The sequence below is a fragment of the Opisthorchis viverrini genome, assembly GCF_000715545.1.
Source record: "Opisthorchis viverrini unplaced genomic scaffold opera_v5_566, whole genome shotgun sequence".
Classification (NCBI taxonomy): Eukaryota; Metazoa; Platyhelminthes; class Trematoda; order Opisthorchiida; family Opisthorchiidae; genus Opisthorchis; species Opisthorchis viverrini.
The window spans coordinates 102,757-123,318 of NW_008752230.1; the positions used below are offsets into that span (position 1 = coordinate 102,757).

Consider the following 20,562-nt stretch of genomic DNA (forward strand, 5'->3'; position numbering starts at 1 on the left):
GAAACATGAGGCGGCCTGGTGCAGCACATTCAGTTGCCTGAGAATATCATAAACGAGGAATTCAGCTGAGTTCCAAGTGAGTCTCTCGAAAGAACCAAATCAGTTTGCAAATGAGTGTATATTCGCTGTATGGGACATGTTATATAAGACAGCATCAATGACAATGGCGAAATCGATGAATGAATGTGAGTTTCTGTCTCCGGATAAACTGACTGAGTTCCATGAATAGTGAGTGCTCGAAAAGTTCGGACTTATTCACCAGCCCCATCTTTGACACCGTTCGGCTAGTCCTCAACAGTTTCAGATTTAGCCTCTTGTATGCCCCAAAGATAAAGGAAACCATCGTTTGCTGTGGTGATGAAGCAGTTAGATGTCATCTGTAATAGAAAAAGACGTTGGATCAGTTCGGGTTAGTCATATTTTTCGGTGGCCAGTTGCAATTCTTTTCTGTATACGGTTTCAAATGAAAATCTGCCCCTCAAGTAAAGTCAATTCATGCGGAGAAGTACTGTACCTCCTCGATGGGACTGGCTAACTGTGGTCATCCCGCGATTCTGTGAGGTGGTTTGAGGACAAGCATCATACTATTAGGATGCGACCGCCCGATCAGTGATATGGAAATCTCGCACTAAAACAAGATAGGACACCAAACCCCACAAACCGTGGGTTACTTGCTCAGAAAATGAATCCTCTCTGTGACGAAGCTGCACTCAACAGGATAGCCACGTAGCGTGAACTGTGAAGGATGATGGTGCTATAACCTACGTTAATGCTAGTCAATCACACTGCCCCTCAGCTGATTGGTCAACTGTTAGTGGTTCATTGTTTAGCCATTATTCGGAGGGCCGCTGGTCTGAAGATTCGTATCGATGATGATTCTTGATAGTGATGATGATCCTCACCATCTACGAACTTGTCTAGCTAAATATTGCATATTCTAAAGCATACGCGACCAGACAAAACAAGATAACCTTATGCTGCTAGTTTCAGTTAGGCGTCAAATGCACGAGTGACCATGTTTGCGATTCGTAACTTTTGCCGGACTGGTCCTCCGGTTGGTGCTGATATCTGATTCGTTTATCTCGTGGCCGGCCGATTTCATCATTTGATTCAGTTCATGCTATTAGAGGTTCATAGGTCCGATTCAAAGTGTCGGTAAATTAGTTGATAAATCTCAGTCCGGACAAGGCAACTAAATCGATCTTATTTACCGGATAGTTTACATCGAAGGCAACAAGAACTTCCTCGGACAGACCAGAAGGAAGCCATCTAAATGGACCGAAGGATACAAAACGGTCGTACACAAAGAACGGGGGTTCATAATCCTAGTACTGAAGACGTGAAGATTCCGGTGTGTGGAAGCATCAGACAAACAGAGGAATTTCCAAAAATGTGGTACTCCACGACAATCCCAGTCAATTAATGAGCTGAACAGGGCACAATCTATACGCTTGTGCGAGTAAGACACCTCGAACTGAACTGAATGACGCGAGCACGGCAAAACGTCAGGCAAACAGAGATCAGACAAAACAACATCAACCGCTAGACGAGTCTAGCAAAGTACACACAGTACGAATCGGATAGGTCAGTTCCAATGACCGAACGTCAGCCAATCAGAACACGAGGTTAGAACCCGATCAGTCAATCATAATCAAAGACTGTTCTTCCAGAAGCACATGTGCATAATATACTACTCATAAGGTTGCTGAAAATCCATCGACAGCCCACGACCGGTTTCGCCCTTCCACTTCGGGCTCATCAGGTAGGCGCAGTCCCCGGGTCTCCGTCAACCTTATGTTCTACTTGAAACCAAATTGCACGAAATTAGCGAACATATACTCATTTGCAAACTAATTTGGTTATTTCGAGAGACTCACCTAGAACCCAGCTGAATCTCTCATTTATGATGTTCTCAGGCAACTGAATGTGCTGCACCAGGCCGCCTCAAGTTTCGGTCGCTACACACAGTCGCAGTCCATTCAGTTGCCTGAGAACAGCATAACCGGGAGATTCAGCTGGGTTTCAGGTGGGTCTCTCGGAAAAACCAAATTAGTTTGCAAATGAGTGTATATTCGCTAAGTTCGTGCGATTTGGTTTCAAGTAGAACATAAGTTTGACGGAAACCTGGGGACTGCGCCTATCTGATGAGCCCGAAGTGGAAGGGCGAAACCGGTCGTGGGTTGTCGATGGATTTTCAGCAACCTTATGAGTAGTACATTGCAAATATACATGTATCGCGATATTTCAAATATCGTAGCTCGCTTATGTTTGCGAGCAACAGCAGGCATTACTTTATGGACTACGCCCATTCTACTAATCTGGTAAATGCATTGGCGCAACCTGTTTTTCAGATGTACCACAATGTGTAAGTTGAGTACGTAATTTTAGCTCGACTTACATAGAAATATGGAGGTACAAATGCGCAAAAAATTGGACGCATTAACTTGCCTGAGTGGTGCAGAAACCGATGATTGATTAAGATAAATGAATGATCGAATCCCTTAAGAGCCCCACGAAACCAGGGGTGAGTAGTCAGCGGATTTTGTTTCATCCTTTCTCACTATTCAACGGCTGGGGTTGAGGTGACTATACCTGAATACTGCTGGTAATGTACCGGGATACTGGTAGCTCGGGTGCCAACGAACAGAGCACTGAAGGTGTCTCCTCGGATGGTGATGAAAGGTTTGCAAATCAATTGCCGAACTCGTCGAACAGATCAACAACCACCTGATCCATTACCAAATGAATACTGTTGAATTGGACACGCATTGCCAAGAAACACCCCTCAGCAGGACCGAAACGCACATCAAGCGATGGTCATTGGTTAGAGTCCCTGTCAATCACGCGTGTCTTCGTTTTCACATCCCTAGAGTTCTATTCAAGAACACTTATAAATTCCAAAATCTTTGTGAAAGAACGAATCTAATAGGTGGTTAAGAGATATGACGGTTAGTTTTTAGCTTAGGTTAAAGAACGTTCAAAACTTTATCGCAAATTTCCACACAGATCCAAGTTTGTCGCCTCTATGAAATAACAAGGTGTATTATAGGTGATTATTTTGGCCTAAATTTAGGAAAGTTGGCAAGTGTAACCTCGGAATTTCGAGAAGACTCGTTGTTCCTGTGTCGTTGGAACATTTGGAACCTCCGTGTTCCACATTTGATCTCCTTGGAAAACGGGAACGACAATAAACAGATACTCATAAAAGATCATGCGTTGATAAGGAAACTGTACATGCCATCCAGAAGCTTAGGGTGCAAGGCTCGTTTGATCTAATTTTTGAGGCATTACGTGGATTTTTCACTGAGCTTAGCGGTTAACCGGGTCAACTGCTAATTAGTAGTTACGTGATGAGTAAAGATTTGTCCGTTTGATCGTGAAAACTCTCCAGCACCAAGCTGACGGCTTAATACAACACACGAATGTTGCTCTTTAAGAATCCTGAGAAATCGTCATCGAATAGTTTAGAAGAAAAACCGCTGGTGTTGAACGATTATCTGTAGTCTCGAGCAGAATTTGTCCTTGTTCGAAATACGGTGGAAGAGGCCCAGAGGCCTTTGATCCGTTTTCACGAAATCGTCAGAAAAAAGCTGAAGTTACATGCGACAAAGGTGGCATTTCGTGCTTTGCGCAAGTTGGATAGTACAGATGGCGTTTATGTGCAGAAATGTGGCAGCCACATTAGTCTCAATGAGATGAACGCCTCTTCCACAACGTGTGAAGTTCGACTGCTACGCTAGCATGTAACNACCTGAACAGTACCTAAGATAGTAAATTGTACTTTCGGAGCCGACTGGGAGGAAGGATTACCGCAAACAACAGTAGCCTCGTCAAAGCCACGATTCCGGTGTTTTGTTTTGTTTTCGTTTGCCTTGACAAGTTCGAACTTTTGAAACTGTGATTGAATAACATTAAATCACAGAAAGCAAGCAATAAATCCACATCTCAGTGCTGGGCCACACTGCTTCAATAACACTGTTGTCGAGATCTACTACTGAATATGTTTCAGTGCCTTGTATATAGGTCTGAACTGCATGTCTCGGTCGAATAAAAGGGTGCAGCTGCAAAGGCATTATCCGGTAAAGCTGAAAGACCTCTTCACTAGGTCGTGAAAGGATGTTTTATTACTTTGTCGATCGAGGTTTTACTGACTTTATTTCTGGCACAAAATCCTGACTATATGCTGTTTGCAGAACCATTAATACAAAACCCTGGTATCGTTGGATTCCCCACATTTTCACCTACTCGCCACTTGCTATGACGATGCTCATTCATGAAAAACTCATGAACTCAAAACAACAAATTGTCGACTTTCGGCCCAAAAATTCAAATTTTGGCTACTTCTAACGAGGGGTGCTAATTGGTCTTCCCAGTTAGCCAATCAGAGTCTAGATTACTCTCTGCAGCAGTTCACGCACAGGTTATTTACTACATGATGGCTTCGGGCAAAGGGCAAAAGCATGCTACAGTTGGAACTAACTGCAGTTGGCCGCATTAATCCTGTTGTTGCTCGGCGCACTCTGGAGAACAGCAGTGCATGGGCAAGAAGCTGTGCGTCCACTTTTCAACCCTTTCCGGTTGAAAGGCCATGGGGTATGTTCTAAACCCCAGTTGTGGTTTCGAGGATATCAGCGTTGAAATACAACCAAAAGTGTCTACATGGTCGCCCTGTTGTAACCTTTACACTTAGAACTTAACGCACCAGCCTCAACATTTCAGTTGGCCTGCAAAGTGGACCAAATTCTTCCTTATTTATTCTGCTGTGCTTCACCGCCGTTTTGCCCTGGTACGTACACGTGCATACATAATGCAAACTACTGTTCGTTTATCAGTAACATATATAAACTTTATTCGTTCATCACCTTGGGTCTGCCCTGTCCACTTCGACGTCCTTGAGTACGCAGGACTATTAGAACTGTTCACCCTGGTACCCAAGAATAATGGATTACATTAAATGCAGTCAGTGAATCTAGGTAAAACAATGCCTTCTTGGCTATCTAGGTTTAGATAGGAAGGGGCTTGAATTTGCCACATAAGTGAGCAAAGCAAAACTTACTTCAAAGGCATTGATACATTGGGACAACGAATTTCCGAAAACCGTCTGTAATACTCCGGTATTTTTGTCGTATACGCGCACGTGGCCATCATCCGATGCAGAAACCACTGAAACAGATAATGAAGGTTAAGCTCAGGAACGAAATTCTCCGAACATGAGCCAAAACTGTTAAGCGATTAGGGACGGAGACAACGATTCTACTGCAACTGTGTCTGGGTATTGATATAACTCCACAGAACTGCAGAAGTGCAATCCATTTTGGAGAAGCTGTCATTCGGAGCACATCATCCTTGAGTGGATGGGGAGAATCGCAATTTGCTTGAAAGTTTCAAAAACCTTTTCCTGTTGATGGAAAACAATGCTCATTAGATTACTGGAGACGCTTCGAGAGCTCGAATGGACCCCAGTGTTTTCTGTCAAGAAAGAGTACTGCGGTGTTTCGAATTCGCCTTAAATAAAACAAGAAAAATCCTTGCGCAGCGCAGTAATTTAATGAGTGCACAAGTGGGGTGCACAAGGCGTCTCAAATAACCGACTCGAGATAAATCGTCCAACTGTTGGCCAGACTAAAGGTCTCGAGTTCAACAACTTACAGCACCAGTCGGCTTTCCAGCGCAGGCTGTTTCAGTTACAGGACAATATGTCAGCTGAAAATTGCCAAATCTCCTCACACCACCCCCAACTTCCTTTTTGTCTAGTATTCACAGAGAGTACACCTGTGGTGTAGTGAAGAACAAGCACTCTGTGTTGCTTCTCTTTGTTTGTTAGCATAAGAAAAGCTGTTCATTATTTTTAGTCCAGTAGAAGCTGTTAGCACACAGATCCAGAGTATCTGAAAACACGAGTAGACAGCACGGCAAAGGCTGACGGTGGCAGCTATCCGCGAAAAACCATGTCGAGTGCGAATCTACAGTTAACCCAGGACCACCTAAATCGAACTCTTTCACCCAAACAATACATACTAAACTTACTAAAACTGGTCGAGGCTTTACAGACAAGCCTTATGAGCCTTCTGAGTCAAATGCGTGAGAGAGCCTAGCTACTGCTCTGCCCTCAGAGAGACTGTGGAGTGTAACTTAAGGGACGAACTCGGAATTACAGGTTAGTCTCATCGATGTTCACTCCAGAGCTTTCACTGTCTTCAGGAAGGGCACTCGTTCAACCTTCTTGCATTTCCAAATACTACTGAAAAGTAACTTGTTGACGGAAACAATAAAAACAGCGGTAATAAAAATCTCCACTTACAACGGTCCCCATCGCTTCGAACTTCAATGATGGTTTTCTTCGCTCCCAAATACTTTCTTAACTGCGTGCCCGTTTCCAACAACCAAGATCGCACTGTCCGATCAGCACTTCCAGTGTATAATATTTTATCACATAGCTGACCGAAAATAGAAGTGAAAATAATCGTAATGCACTACTCATAAGGTTGCTGAATATTCTTTGACAGCTCAATAGAAATAATTACACGAAACGCATTTGTTTGTACACTAATTTTGTTCTATTAGGAGGCTCAATTGGATCCCCACCGGATCCTTGGTTTGCTCTATTCTTTAACTAAATGTTTTACACAAAGGCTGTCTCGTATTTCAATTGCTACGACAAGTGAGATACCGAATCAAAGTACTTACATGGCCGCTGAAAACCGGCTCTATCCTACTTGGGGATTATCAAGTAGTGGGTTCAGTCCCCGCGTTTCCGTAACAAGCTCCGTTCGGTTCGGGTAGATAGTGAGTAAACCATCATGGTGGCCGTTTGTGGCAGATTTATTCATATTAGCATGATGCCATTGATACGCCATTTTTTTTTGTGGCAGCGACAGCCGGATTAATAAAGTTCCCACGTCATCAGCTACAATCTTCTCTTTGAATTCAAACCGTGAGCATCAATAATGTTGTAGGAATTCAGTCGAATGGTCTCTGGTAAACAATCCATGTCAAAAACCGAAAAGTACGGCACAGTTGTTTCATCCCTGTTAGGAATAATCAGCCCTGCATACCTCACGAGCGTTCAGGGATCGCCGAACACGCGTGCTCGACTGAACTCTTCAACGACTATTAACTAAGCAAATCGACTCCGCGTTTTCAAATCTCCCCTTATATGTTCGTGGTGTGGACAGACAGCTCAGCTGTTAATAACAGATGAATATACCACGCATATACGGCATGTCTCATAATAGACGCAAAAAATGTTACGGAGGTTTACTTTAAATGAATTGTCATTTATAGAAAAAAAATGTCGATAGCTCAGGTAGCGTAGATGGTAGCACGAAACACTACTCAACGCACAGGCACTAACGCACCGCTACGCACGACTACGCTCCCCAATAACGCACTGATGATGTCACCTCGATTTGTGATGAAACGTTTGCAATCAAATTGCCCAGCTCAGCGAACAAGCCAACGACCAAAATGGCGTCTCATGGTAAGATGCACGCTGGCGCGTGGAATGCCGGTCAACTGAGACACCTGAGTTATTGACGAAGACGCCATGGTGCTCTGGGACTGAAGTTGCATTCTGCACAATGGGCGGTCTTTCATCACTCAGAGGTTTTCTCCCTTTTCAGAAAAATCCAATACAGATCCAATGGACTCATATTTTGCAATCAAGCGTGAAAGAATCTTTGATGAGACCATGTTTGGTTATTCAATGACGAAGTGCAGTGGTGGCGCTTTCACTAAGGGAATAATAGAGTTTCACCATTTCAACGCGCGTAGTGACATCCTTTGAAAACAGAAAAAAATTTAACAGTTGCACACAAAACCATCTTTATGTGGCTGCTAATAATAAAGAATTTTGTTATCCCTTCTTTAATTGGTTACGTTTGATTACCCAATTAAATTTTGCGTTTATTATGAGACAACTTGTATTAGCCAACACCTTCATAAGCCCAACGACGGACGCATTGTGGTTTGAAGTTGAAAGAAACCGATCGAGAATATTTTCCAAACCGAACTACATTGAATTCAACTGTGATGAAACGAATGACAAAAATCAGAACCACCTTTTTCAAATTGATGATGACGGTGCGCACGCCATCAAATGAAATCGCTGATAGGCTCTGCTAACTCCTCGATACAAGATGAGCAACACAACTACAAGTCATGATATTCCCACGTCGGATATGTCTCTGTCACCATCAGCTGCGGGATACCTCCATCACTTTCAGTGAATCTTGAAGTCCGACAAGTTCTTTATGCAATCCTTGGAAGATATCTTCCCAAGTCTCTGTCATTCACGTACTGTGGCCAGATGCTACTTCTTTCGCAGCATGACTTTTCTGAATCCACACACGACTGAAGATTTCTAGTTAATAACCTCCAAATATGCCTGCCACTTATGTGTGACACTAAATTTTTGTCGGTGTTTTGTCCCTGAGTATTCCAGCAGAACGACCTGTTTTGACATGAAATGGTCTCCCAGGTCACGATTCATGTACTGTCTCAGCGACTCACTTCTTGAAAAACGACCCCCCCCCCCCGCCTCGTTCAATGAACCTAACTATGTTTTTTGCATACACATTTCTGAAAAAATTGTGAGCCTGGATACACAAACTATCAACAAACAATGAAGATTGATGTACTGTTTGCCAACTACTTTTACTTACTCAGTAGTTTGGTTCTAAAGAAAGACTCAACTGAACCCAGCTGAACCAATCGTTCACGATGCTCTTCAACCGAATGTGCTGCACAGTCGGGATCCAAGCAGAAAATAAGGTTCATAGGAACTCGGAGACTGAGTCTGTCTGATGTGCTTCAAGGAGGGAGGAACCACTTGTGAGCTATCGAAGAGTTTTCAGCAAACTTAAGAGCAGCTGGTTATGTCCAGATTAGCCGAGTGTCTCCTCAATGTTTTCCAAAATAACGTGTTTCTTAACAATACAAAACTCACTGCTGACACCTCTGTTCTGGTTCTCACTAGCAGATAACCAGAATTGGTGTCACCAAATGTTAGGGCGAAACAAAGTTGAACACAACTAATCACTGGGAAGCTGAAACTAGAGAATTAATTATGAACAAAATGACTGTCTCCTGATTGGCTGGGCGCTATGGTACTCATCATGCTTTTTGGCTATGCTGTTTCAGCACAGAATGTTATGGATCCGACTAACTTTTGACTATCCCTGAGTCTTCAATGGGACCAGAAGGGTGCGCGTATGATCGACGTGCAGCGCCTGGTTAGTCTATTCGAGAGTTTTACCGCACTTTATCAACCATATACCAGCCAGTAGCTTAAAAAATGGGACCACGTTCTGACCATCGCACTTCTGTCATACATCTGACACGGCGCGAAACGTGGAAGACAAGTTGAAATGTGTTACTTGGTTACAGCGATCTTTTTTCACTGTGACGGTGACGGGTGACGCAATCCAGGTGATCTAAAAACGACTAATGCAACTGTTGGCTTCTCAACCGGCCAGCTGACAACCAATTTAGACTATCTAGCACCAAAAAAGGCGAAACCGGTCGTCCGCTGTCGACGGATCTTCAGCAACCTTATGAGTAGTATCTTACAGAGATATGCATCTAGCACCAAGTTTTTAACGTCCAGTGTGAATTCCTTTCGACAGTTTCTGCCTTTTGCGTGCAAACTAATCAAGGGCTACTAGCGGGTTGGATGAAGCAAACCTGTGGACTGGATCCTACATAAAGCCGTTCGGATGGCAGTCACTCATGATATAGCAGTAATGACCAGGTGTTTGTTCTCATTGGGTAAAAACAAAGCCTTCAGGAGATTGAAAACATCCTCCTGTTTCAAATGGTTCAAAACAGGCATATGATGGATCCTGAACACCCCTGGGATTGAAGATCTCAAAAGAACTGGGCCAAGAATACTGACCTGGTGACAGGTCACCAGGTCCTCTTTGATGACTGCAGTACTGCTGATAGCAGGGGGACTTTTGGCATGCCGACCGGTTGCTATCACCACACCCCTTGAGACTTTTTGTAATCAGTTCTTGTTTATTACTGAGTCATTGAGAGGACCAACAATAGTCCCGTGACCAATGTATACCACCGATATTGTATTAGTGCATTTGCGACAGAGGCCGAAAAAAAGTAATGCTAGACCAATCCTCACTTCGTAGGAGAATCGGACCCTGACTACGCCAGACAACTACCAATAGTAACCTTTTTATGACTTGCATTATTTAGTCACTAACCTGTCTAAATTCACTTGTGTGGCTTTCACATAATCTGTTTAGACAGGTACCAAAAGTGAACAGTTTGACAAACAGTTCCACCAATCAGAATTCGAAAAATTGTACGTCTTCAGTGAGCAAGTCCATTTCGCTATACTTACATCCATGCACACCACAGCACTTTTGTGACCATCGAAAACGAACTGGGGTTTCGCAGTCTCCGTGTGCCAGCTGCGTACTGTTCCGTCAAGTGAGGCGGTGTAGAGTAGACGGCCAGTTGAATCCACCCGGATTCGTGTTATCGCCCCTGCATGACCTTTGAAGGTAAGTGTACACTTTCCACTGCGTACACTCCAGGCCTTCGCATGTCGGTCAGCAGAGCCAGTGAATATGCATTCTCGTGGTTTGAACTGACTAATCAGTGTGACACTGGTTTCCTGTTCCTGCTGTGTTGAACCCGAGTGATCTTCGGATTTTTCCGCCGCGTCCAAACCAAAGTGAGTGATAGCAGTGACTTTGTGTGAATGGCCTTTCAATTGATGCTCTAGCTTGCCCGTATCGAAATTCCACATGATCACGGACTTATCATTTGAGCCCGAAAGTATGCGATTGCCCGCACACACGATGGTATTGATCACATCTTCGTGTTCTTCAAAAGTCTGTAAAGGGGAAACAGGAGTTCATCTAGAGTAACTGTTGGACAATCGGAGAACCTCGGGACACACGCAGCTGTGTACCAATTAGTATAGAAAATACTAATATGTATACCTTCTTTTCCTGCTTAGTACGCTTTCATAGGCATAGGAGATCATTCGACCGGTACAGAGTTAGGCAAGGGTTCAAGATGGGATGAAATGAAGCAAAGTTCCTGTAACTTGTACGGCTATCTAATGCTTATCTCTTCATAATACCAAGTTTTCTCACAGTTGATATGACACGAAGAGGCATCAGTGACTTATTTGCTTACGATGATGGATAATAGGCAACTTCTTACAGAGTCATTCGAATTGATTTAGGGATAGTACGTTCAAACAAGAGTATTGCTGAACTTACAATAAAGCTACACAGATGGACAGGACAAGAAGCTGAACCATTATTGCGCAGTTAGTATGATGCTTGAATTCGGCATCCAGTCAGTGTGAGTTACGGCTGTACATATATCGTTAGCGTCCGAGTATGGGAATATATATATATATATATACTTTGTGTGATATTAGGAGGTTAGACTCAGCTCAACTTCATAAAAGTACAAAACACCGCAGAATCACTGCTGAGGCACAAGACTGGTCAGTTTTGTGCAGTGCTCTTTCCAGAGGTAAACAATGTTCTCCTGAATGAATACACGAGTTCAGCTTAACAAGAAATGACTTTATCAGCCGTTGACATTAATGGGGGGAACACTGTTTGCGAGTGTAAAACAAGTCGAAAATATTCGGACGCTGTGTGCTTCACATGGTGTATATCAAGTTGAAAACTTCTTCGTTGGAAAACTGTTTGTCGCTCGATAATTGCTGTTCAAAAAGATGACCAGATGCCACAAGTTTTGAATGAACACATGCTGATGTAATGCCATCGTTAGTAAAAGTGCTCGTTAGTATGGATGGTTTATCAATATTGCGGGTGATCCCCACGTTCATACCGCTGCCGTCTGAACACTATTCTACCTGGTTGCTGAAAACTCTTCGACAGCCCACGACCGGTTTCGCCCTTCCACTTCGGGCTCATCAGGTAGGCGCGCAGTCCCCGAGTTTCCGTCAACCTTGTGATCTACTTGGACCCAAATTGCACTGTTTTCGAGAAATATACTCATTTGCAAATCAATTTGGTTTTCACGAGAGACTCAACTGAATCTCTCGCTTATGATATTCTACAACTGAATGTGCTGCACACAGGCCACCTCATGATTCAGTTGACACCATATTCGAGATATCGAAGTATATTTTCATGGAGGAAACTACTCACAAGGTTGCTGAAAACTCTTCGACAGCCCACGACCGGTTTTGCCCTTCCACTTCGGAATCATCAGGTAGGCAGGAAAAACCAAAACGCTTTGCAAATGAGTGTATTTCTTGAAAACAGTCCAGTTTGGGTTCAAGTAGATCATAAGGTTGACAGAAACTCGGAGAATGCGTCCATCTGATGAGCCTGAAGTGGAAGGGCGAAACCGGTTGTGGGCTGTCGAACAGTTTTCGGCAAACTTGGGTGTGGACTCCTTTAGGGAAATAAACTGCGATATATCGAATATCGTGTCAACTGAATCCTGAGGCGGCCTGTGTGCAGCAGAATCAGTTGTAGAATATCCTAAACGAGAGATTCAGTTGAGTCCCTCGTGAAAACCAAATCGATTTGCAAATAAGTGCATTTCTCGAAAGTAATCTACCCACTTTGGTGAAATTATTCTGGTGGTTCTATACCAAATGGGGTTAGAGAAGCGCTGTACTCGAATTTCACTTTCATTAGAGCTCATCAGCAGTGTCTTGGTCTGAACTTCGGATATCCGCAATGCCAGGCGGAAGCATCCTAGACACACTGAACAGAAGAACTTGTTCACGTGTGAGCGATGTAACTGGTTTGCCTGACTTGGCGAACCACTGACCAAAAGCTGTCCTGGTTGTGTCCATCGATTGATATGCCTATCAAAAGTTCCCAGCCAGATAGCTTCACGGAGGCTTAAGAACTACTGGGTGTTCTTTGATTAGCTGTAGGAATTCACGTTCACATCTCATTTGAACAGTCATCCTGTCCTGAAGCAATTAATCCAACAATTTTATTCAGAGATTGGCAGCCAGTGCATTCCGCGAAAACCGGAGGAATCCAGCTCCTACACGGTCTTTTGGCTTCAACGAAACTCGTTTCTCGCACCGTTAATGAAGAAAGATCGCAAATGTTCTCCGTGCAATGTGTGTCGAACATGTCTAGTTTAGAAGGAGGTCCTGTGTTCTAGTCCACCTTTTGTCCTCTCAGTGAAGTCATTCTGTGTTGATAGGACAAGAGACAACCGCACACTTGTTTTGTCCTTGTTGGAGCTCGCCATCAGTGCAATTCTCATGAACCTGCAGGGCGATTCTAGTCCCTAAATTTCCAGATGATAACTACAAGCTACTTGTTTTGGTCGCCAGTAGCGCGTTTGACAACCCGCCCAGCAGCCACCATTTTGACGCCAAAAGATCCGGTATTCTGTGGCTTTCCAAATGAAAAGTAAAGTACTCAAACTGCAATCCAGAAGGAGGCGGGTTTCAATATTTCAAGCGCACCAGTTTTAAAATGTTTGCTTCCAACTTTGTGAAGTGACACAGCTTTCAACTACATCTCGTCCATTCAGTATCAGCTGACTTAACTAGACTCGCAAAACAAAAATTCGAAATTCAAAAGCACCCCATTACAAAAAAAGCGTTCAGAAGAAGGAGACGGCTGGTAACGAAGGTGTCAGACTGCAGACGAGAAACCCTGACAATATGTTTAAGTACTGGTGTAACGATGATACTACTGATGGGGAAGGTGTGCGAGTGGTATGTTTTCTTGTAAATCCGCTTTGCGTCTCTTGAAAAGCCAGATCTGTTACGGAGTTTGTGGAGCCGCTTTGTAGCATTTGCTGGATTTGAGCCAGTCAAATGAATATTCAGGAAAGTTCAGAAAGACGCGTTCAAAGAGAAGATAGATATTCAGTTTTTGTAAACAAGATGCATATGAGAGTTTTGCTCCCCTGTCCAATAGTCCGTAACTGTTCAGTTGGCGTTTTCTAACAAATAACTCTGCAGGAAAGGCCTTCTTCCTTTCGCTGGTAGCTGGGGTGAGTTTATTGGCTGCTGGATTGCAAATACTTTGCCACCATGAGAGTGAGCATCGTCACTGCACGATAATTTGTTGCTTACAACTGTCCCAAGTTTTCCATAGTTTCCCAAGAAATTCGACCAGTTTGTCTCATAAGTCTGTTGTACCAATTCTGTACGGTCTTCAGTTGAGGGTAGAACCCTTTGTGGATCAGCTCAGGGGGGAATTTTCTTTGATGCTCACTGTTTGTCCTTTCACTCTATTCCAGTAATCTATCCCTCGTTTGTCATCATCATGGTTGGGTTAAGCCAAGAAAAAAACCATTGACCAACCCCTAAGGGGAAAATCGATTACCACTCCATGAATTCATAACTGGAAGCGTAGTGGTAAACAACTGACAAGCCACCGGCGACCAAAACACGTAGCTTGTAGTTACCAGTTTAAGAACTAGAATCGCCTTGCAGGTTCATGAGAATTGCACTGATGGCGATTTCCAATAAGGACAAAACAAGTGTGCAGTTGTCTCTTATCCCATCAACACAGAATGACTTCACTGAGAGGACAAAAGATAGACTGAAACACCAGACCTCCTTCTAAACTAGACATGTTCGACACACATTGCACGGAGAACATTTGCAATCTTTCTTCATTAGTAGTGAGGGAAACCAGTTTTGTTGAAGCCAAAAGGCCATGTAAGGGCTCGATCCCTCCGTCACGCAGACCTAAAAGGTCTTCAAACGAATAATCCTTAATGCTTTTGCATTTTAGCAGACATTAGCTGACTGCAAAAGGTTTCCCATGGAGTGTTGCGTAAGCCGGTAATCAGTGAGGATCTGAACTGCCAAAGCAGCAAGCAAATCTAATCAAGTCAAGGTAACATCCACCAAAGAAAGGGATGTTCTCCACTCCAACAAGGTTCGTGAGCCGTGGCTTGAGAATGTGAACCGAAGATGGCTACTCTCAAACTGACTGTCTCGGTATCTCCGCATCGTTCTGGTTAGGGTCCATGTAGTTTATTGTGTGCGTTTCTAAGACCAATGCAGAACGTGGCGTGTAACCACTGGGATGCGTGGAATCACGTCTAAATCGGACTGAGCTGTGATGTACTCACGCGAGGACCCAGTCAACGCTCACTCACCTGACGAGGACTGCAGGTTTGATGGGTGCTATATCCTATCTAAGTTTAGGCTAACTACATTTCTGATCAACTACACATGACCTGAAAGATCGCGGGTTCGGATCACTCTGGAGGTCGTCGAGATGCTCATCAATGAGGGATGAACTACTTCACAAGGATTCTGGCAGTTCATCAAAAAATAACTTTCATCTACAAGTGACGGTGACGCAAAACGAAGAGTTCGTGGGGAAGTTATAAAATAGACTTCATGCGAATTTCTTAGATCCTAACATTTTATGAATAGCACACTCACCATCATGTTACACAAAGAGCAAGCGTGCTTGAATAGTTGCGTGGTTGGGCATTCAAAGTCACCTTTGATAGGCCATGTGGGCACAAAAACACCCGGATATAGTGCATGCACAAGCTTGCACGTATATAAATGACTATAAAATCTCGAAAACAAGCAATCACTCACGATCAGGCATGCTCCAGAAATCGGATTCCATTTCTTCAAGGTGTGGTCTGCAGCCCCAGATATCAACATGTCCCGGTGGAATAGTACAGCAGTCACGTAGTGTGTATGCCCCGCCAATATCTGATCACAACTCAGTGCCAGTCGATCACCCGCGTGGATCTTCCACAAACGAATCGTACAGTCGTCTGAACCTGAGGCGATGAGCTGTTGACTGGTGGACACAGCCAAACAGTTTACACCCGCACTGTGTCCCTCGCACTTTTGAACAGGTTCCGTACAGACCAAAGTTGATGAGGTCGTGCCCATTAGTGCTGGCAATCTGTAAGCAATGTATTTTACGAACGTTTAAAGCATCCACCATCATCATTACCATCATCATCATCATCACTACCATCATCATCATCATCGTCATCATTATCATCATCATCAGAGACGGCAGCATCAGTGTTTACACTAATGCTTTACTGACAGAATGTTTAGCTGGTCATATTTCAAGATTTAAATTAAACAGGATGGAAAAGAGTGGATGAGAAAGGGACCTGGTCCGAGAGTAACGCAGTCATTCTGAGGATGCTACACCTCCGAACGCTTGGTCAGATAATCTTGAAAGAGGCTGATAGAACGAAGGCACTGACATTGATCAGCCCCCATTTCTCGCGGTGTCTCCAGCCAAGCACAGGAAGCCACGCAGACCCCATCAGCAACACTAGAACTCGTCGCAATCCCTTTGCACCGTATGCTCCGTATGCGGTGTTTCATCAAGTGTAGAACATGGCTGAAAACGGCCATTTGATGAAGGTACTACAAGAATTCCCTCCACCTGGTGACAAGCAATATCCTCCCGTCCAGTCGAGGTAGGCCGCTTATATGAATCGGTTTAATCTGGATACCTGACTTTTGTTCCTTTTATTTACTGATATCCTCTCTGCTATAAGGTGCATCAAGAACGACAATGTCCACTAAAGTAGGCATAAAAAACCGCGAATTCTCTGTCTCGTTCAATGAGGAAAAAGCAGTTTCGGGGAGAAATCTCCGGTAGAACTACTTTACTACCATAACACAGATTAGAAAAGTTGTAAACTTCTGTCGGCTACAAATCGAGAATCGTTTCTTCACTGCCTTTGGCGAGTTAAGCCCGGTTCGCTTCAGTTTTGTTGCAAACAAAATGAAGTCAGCATTGTTTTTAAGCCTGTTTTTTTTAAAGTCGAAACATCATTTTGTGGAGAAAATGTTCTCTTACCGGGGGGTTCTGCTGGCACCAAATATCCACGCAGCAAAAAAGTTGAATCGCAGAAATCATCCTTTGGGTATGTTCCACGTAAAGAGAAGACGCTGTACAGAGTGAGGTTTAGAGGAGGAGGAATACAAAACCCACTTTTATAACACAAAATTCCTCTCAGAAAACAACAACATGGACCTCGGGCTCTTTAATTCTGACGAGAGTTTGTTTGGTTTGTAGAAATCGCAGTGTTGCAGACCCGCTTACTCACGATTCTTCTGAGTTCACCGTTGTAAGGTTTCGATCAGCAGCTGGGACATGTGTAACTCTTGAAGTGTGAAGTTAAACTACTCGAGACATGAGCAAAAAGACGCGTTTGGGGACGCCGGCTTCGCGCTTACCGGACGGGTGACCCACCAACTGAGATCTCGTGGACCGTGATTTTTACAACTAATTCGTCATACAGCTACCGAATGAACTAACATGTGATGCCTGTCAGTAATGAGCCCCTTGTATGAAGCCCTCAACTGGTCTGACGCTGATATCGTCTGCACCGTCTGATACCCTACACAAAAAACGTTGCCACGTGCTACTTACGTCCTATATTTTACGTGGTTCCTTGTTAGGTGGCGCAGGAAGAATTGTCAGTGGAATTGTTCTGCCAAAACGTATAACTAGGCTAGACGTAATACACTACTCATAAGGTTACTGAAAACATTTCGACAGCCCACGACCGATTTTGCCCTCCTTGGAGCTCATCATGTAGGCTCGTTCCCCGAGTTCATGTCAACCTCGTGTTCTACTTGAACCCAAAATGCTTTAAATCATCATAAACGAGAGATTCATCTGGATTCCAGGTGAGTCTCCGGCAAAACCAAATTTGTTTGCAAATGAGTGTATTTCGCCTATAAATAGGGTGTTGTAGCTAGGTGTTTGTGTTTGCTGTCTTGTGCCGTTCTTGTCTCTTGAAGAGACAAGAACTGACTCAAAGTCTAAGCTGGCCAGTACACGCTGCCTTCAGATCACAGAGTCATGCAAGTGAACATCCCACCATGGCTTAGTATTTCGTTCTTGTGAACTGACGTCACAAGCACATGGTGGATGGCAGAGGGAACGGAAAACGCATTAGAATTTTATCCTGAAAACTGGAAAGCCAATCAGTGTGTACATATGACTGTTGGTGTGTGTTACGTCAAATTGCATGTTTTGTTTTGCCGGAAGAGAGATATCTACTTCAGGACTTGATAGTTTTAGCTTAGAGATGGTCTTCACGAGGGTTCTCTATCTATCTGAACACAGAACATGGGGGACTGAGACAAAGCTCTTCATGCGAAAGGGGGAGCTAGTATAAGGGGTTAGTGACAACATGCAGTGGTTTTCTTATTGCTTTTAAAAGGTCAACTTTCATACCAGAATTGACGGGACTATCATCTTCCGCGCGTTCCGTCTTGGATCAGTGGGATTGACTGCCAGTTGTTCAAGCTTTGCACTCATAAACCCCAGGACCGACATCAGTTGTGATCATGACGAGCTAACTGCCTTCGGAACCTCGTCCTCTGGTCTGTTCTCATCAAATGGTTACATAGTTTGGATGACAAAATTTGAGGCCACATCTTATACGTGTTCAAGCAGGATGTTATTCTGTTTAGCCTGTACGCGCAGCTGCGGGTTGGTGATTGACGAAGAAACATAGTTAAAGGCATGAGAATATTAACCAACATGTGTAACCAAATAATCGGGACCACAAAGGGTAGGAGAAATCGGCTGACTTTTACCAATTCATGTGCAGTCAACGTTCAAGCCGCTCTCGACCACCACCTGGAATAAAATGTGTCCGGCAGGTTTCAAGCATCTGTGGAGCTAATTGACTGGCGGGCCAATCGATCGACACAACCAGGATATGTCACCGCACCGTCGTTCGAGACGTCGGATGTTCCGCTCACATTATTCAAGCGCGAACTTGTTCACATGTTCAGACGTAAAAATGCGGATCGGTCCAGCGTGACCTGGTGGTGATAGCGCTTGTCTCGCATATCAGATGTGTGAAGTTCGAAGCCCTGCACAACCATTTGGTGTACACTGCTGATGAGCTAAACCCGAGTCCAGTGCTTTCCTCCTTCAATGTGGACTCATCAGAATGATTGGACAAGAGGACGATTGCTCAAACGAGAGTAATATGAGAAATAGGTCACTTAAATGTCACACGATCTCATGAAGGAAACTACTTACAAGGTTGCTGAAAACTCTTCGACAGCCCACGACCGGTTTTGCCCTTCCACTTCGGGCTCATCAGGTTGGCGCAGTCCCCGAGTTTCCGTCAACCTTATGTTCTACTTGCACCCAGATTGGATTGTTTTCGAGAAATACACCCATTTGCAAATCAATTTGGTTTTCACGAGAGACTCAACTGGCCGCCTGTGTACAACACATTCAGTTGTAGAACATCATAAACAAGAGATTCAGCTGAGTGTCTCGTGAAAACCAAATTGATTTACAAATGAGTGTATTTCACGATTTGCTCACCTTGAATCCTACTTTTGGTGACTTGTCCACCGTTTTAATGCCTTTCACTATCCTTAAACGGGATCCAAAAGGTTTATACCTTTAGGTTTGGAATTTTACCAGATGACAGCTATAAAATAAATGTGGTCGGTTCGGGAAAAGCAGTCAGCTGCACGTTTCCTTATGGTTAGGACACCTCAGGTGGATGTAGCAGAATCAGGTACCCTAGGCCCAGGTTCGGAGTTCAGTCGCCCAATCCTCTGTCCCATCACTTGCGTGCACACTCTTGTCTAGCATATCACATGAGCTTGAAATTGTCGGGAGCCAGACTACTAGTTTCCAGCCGGAATCGTGCGTGTTATTCCCCAATTCTCCAACGGAACCCGTTCTCTCTCTACGCTCCTCAAACTGATCAAGAAACCCATTTTTGTCCACTTTTATTTTACTGTGCAACCGAAGCAAAGGCAGTCATATATGTAACGTGTATCTCGTAAAGTAAAACACCCCCCTGTCCATTATGGGGACAGCTTTTCGATTCCCGCGACTTATTCCGTTGAGACAGATAAGAGAATCCACCTCCTTAGTCTCCTCCGCTGATTGTAGATTCCATCACGTTTCCGCTACTGAAAAGCACTCGCTACGTGTTACAAAGATCCGCGTTTTTTAGGGTGGGTAGTGAATTTCCATTAACTGTACGTGTATATGCTTGTACGTGAAGACGAGTAGGGACACCGCCTCTGTTAGGCGCTATTATCAAAAACGCAAGCTGACTGGATCTTCTCTGCCCGTAGAAAGAGCTTAATCGGTCAAGACAGTTAAATCTTCACCAGAGAGCTACGACCGACGTAGAGGTCTCCACGAGGATCTCATTTGACTCAACGGAGAGTCAGCTTCGAATCACTTAAGAAACTAGAATCCAACTGTTATCGTTTTTAATCGGTTTTATCAGGTTATTTATATCCAGGTGTCAAGAGCTTAACGCCAAGAGTTTAACGTATTTATCTCATTATTTCTGATCACAATTTAGGAGATTCAGGGAACTCAGATCTGAACACTGACCAGTTAAATATTCACTGTACGCATGTCGTTCAATTTGATTTTCACCGAATGAATACAAGTGTGCCGATCACCGTCAGCTAAGCATGTCCGTTTCGGGAAATGTCGGGATCTTTTCCAGATATAACCCCCGCCCAAAGATTAACCTCCACCACACAAGAAAGACTGGAAACAAGAGGATATGAAATTTGTACTTTCAGTTGTTATTGAAGAGAGTTAAATT

General features: G+C 43.9%; 1 protein-coding gene across 1 annotated transcript in view; it reads right to left on the reverse strand.

Annotated features, from left to right (window-relative positions):
• Positions 1-111: 111 nt before the first annotated feature.
• Positions 112-20,562, reverse strand: part of T265_11741 (hypothetical protein) — a gene marked incomplete at both ends in the record, with an annotated part of 26,385 nt that continues 5,934 nt past the window's right edge. The window contains 5 exons of the mRNA XM_009178484.1: positions 112-377; positions 5,057-5,163; positions 6,302-6,437; positions 10,358-10,855; positions 15,563-15,881. Coding sequence (XP_009176748.1) covers positions 285-377; positions 5,057-5,163; positions 6,302-6,437; positions 10,358-10,855; positions 15,563-15,868 — 1,140 coding nt within the window. The remainder of the gene's footprint in view (positions 378-5,056; positions 5,164-6,301; positions 6,438-10,357; positions 10,856-15,562; positions 15,882-20,562) is intronic.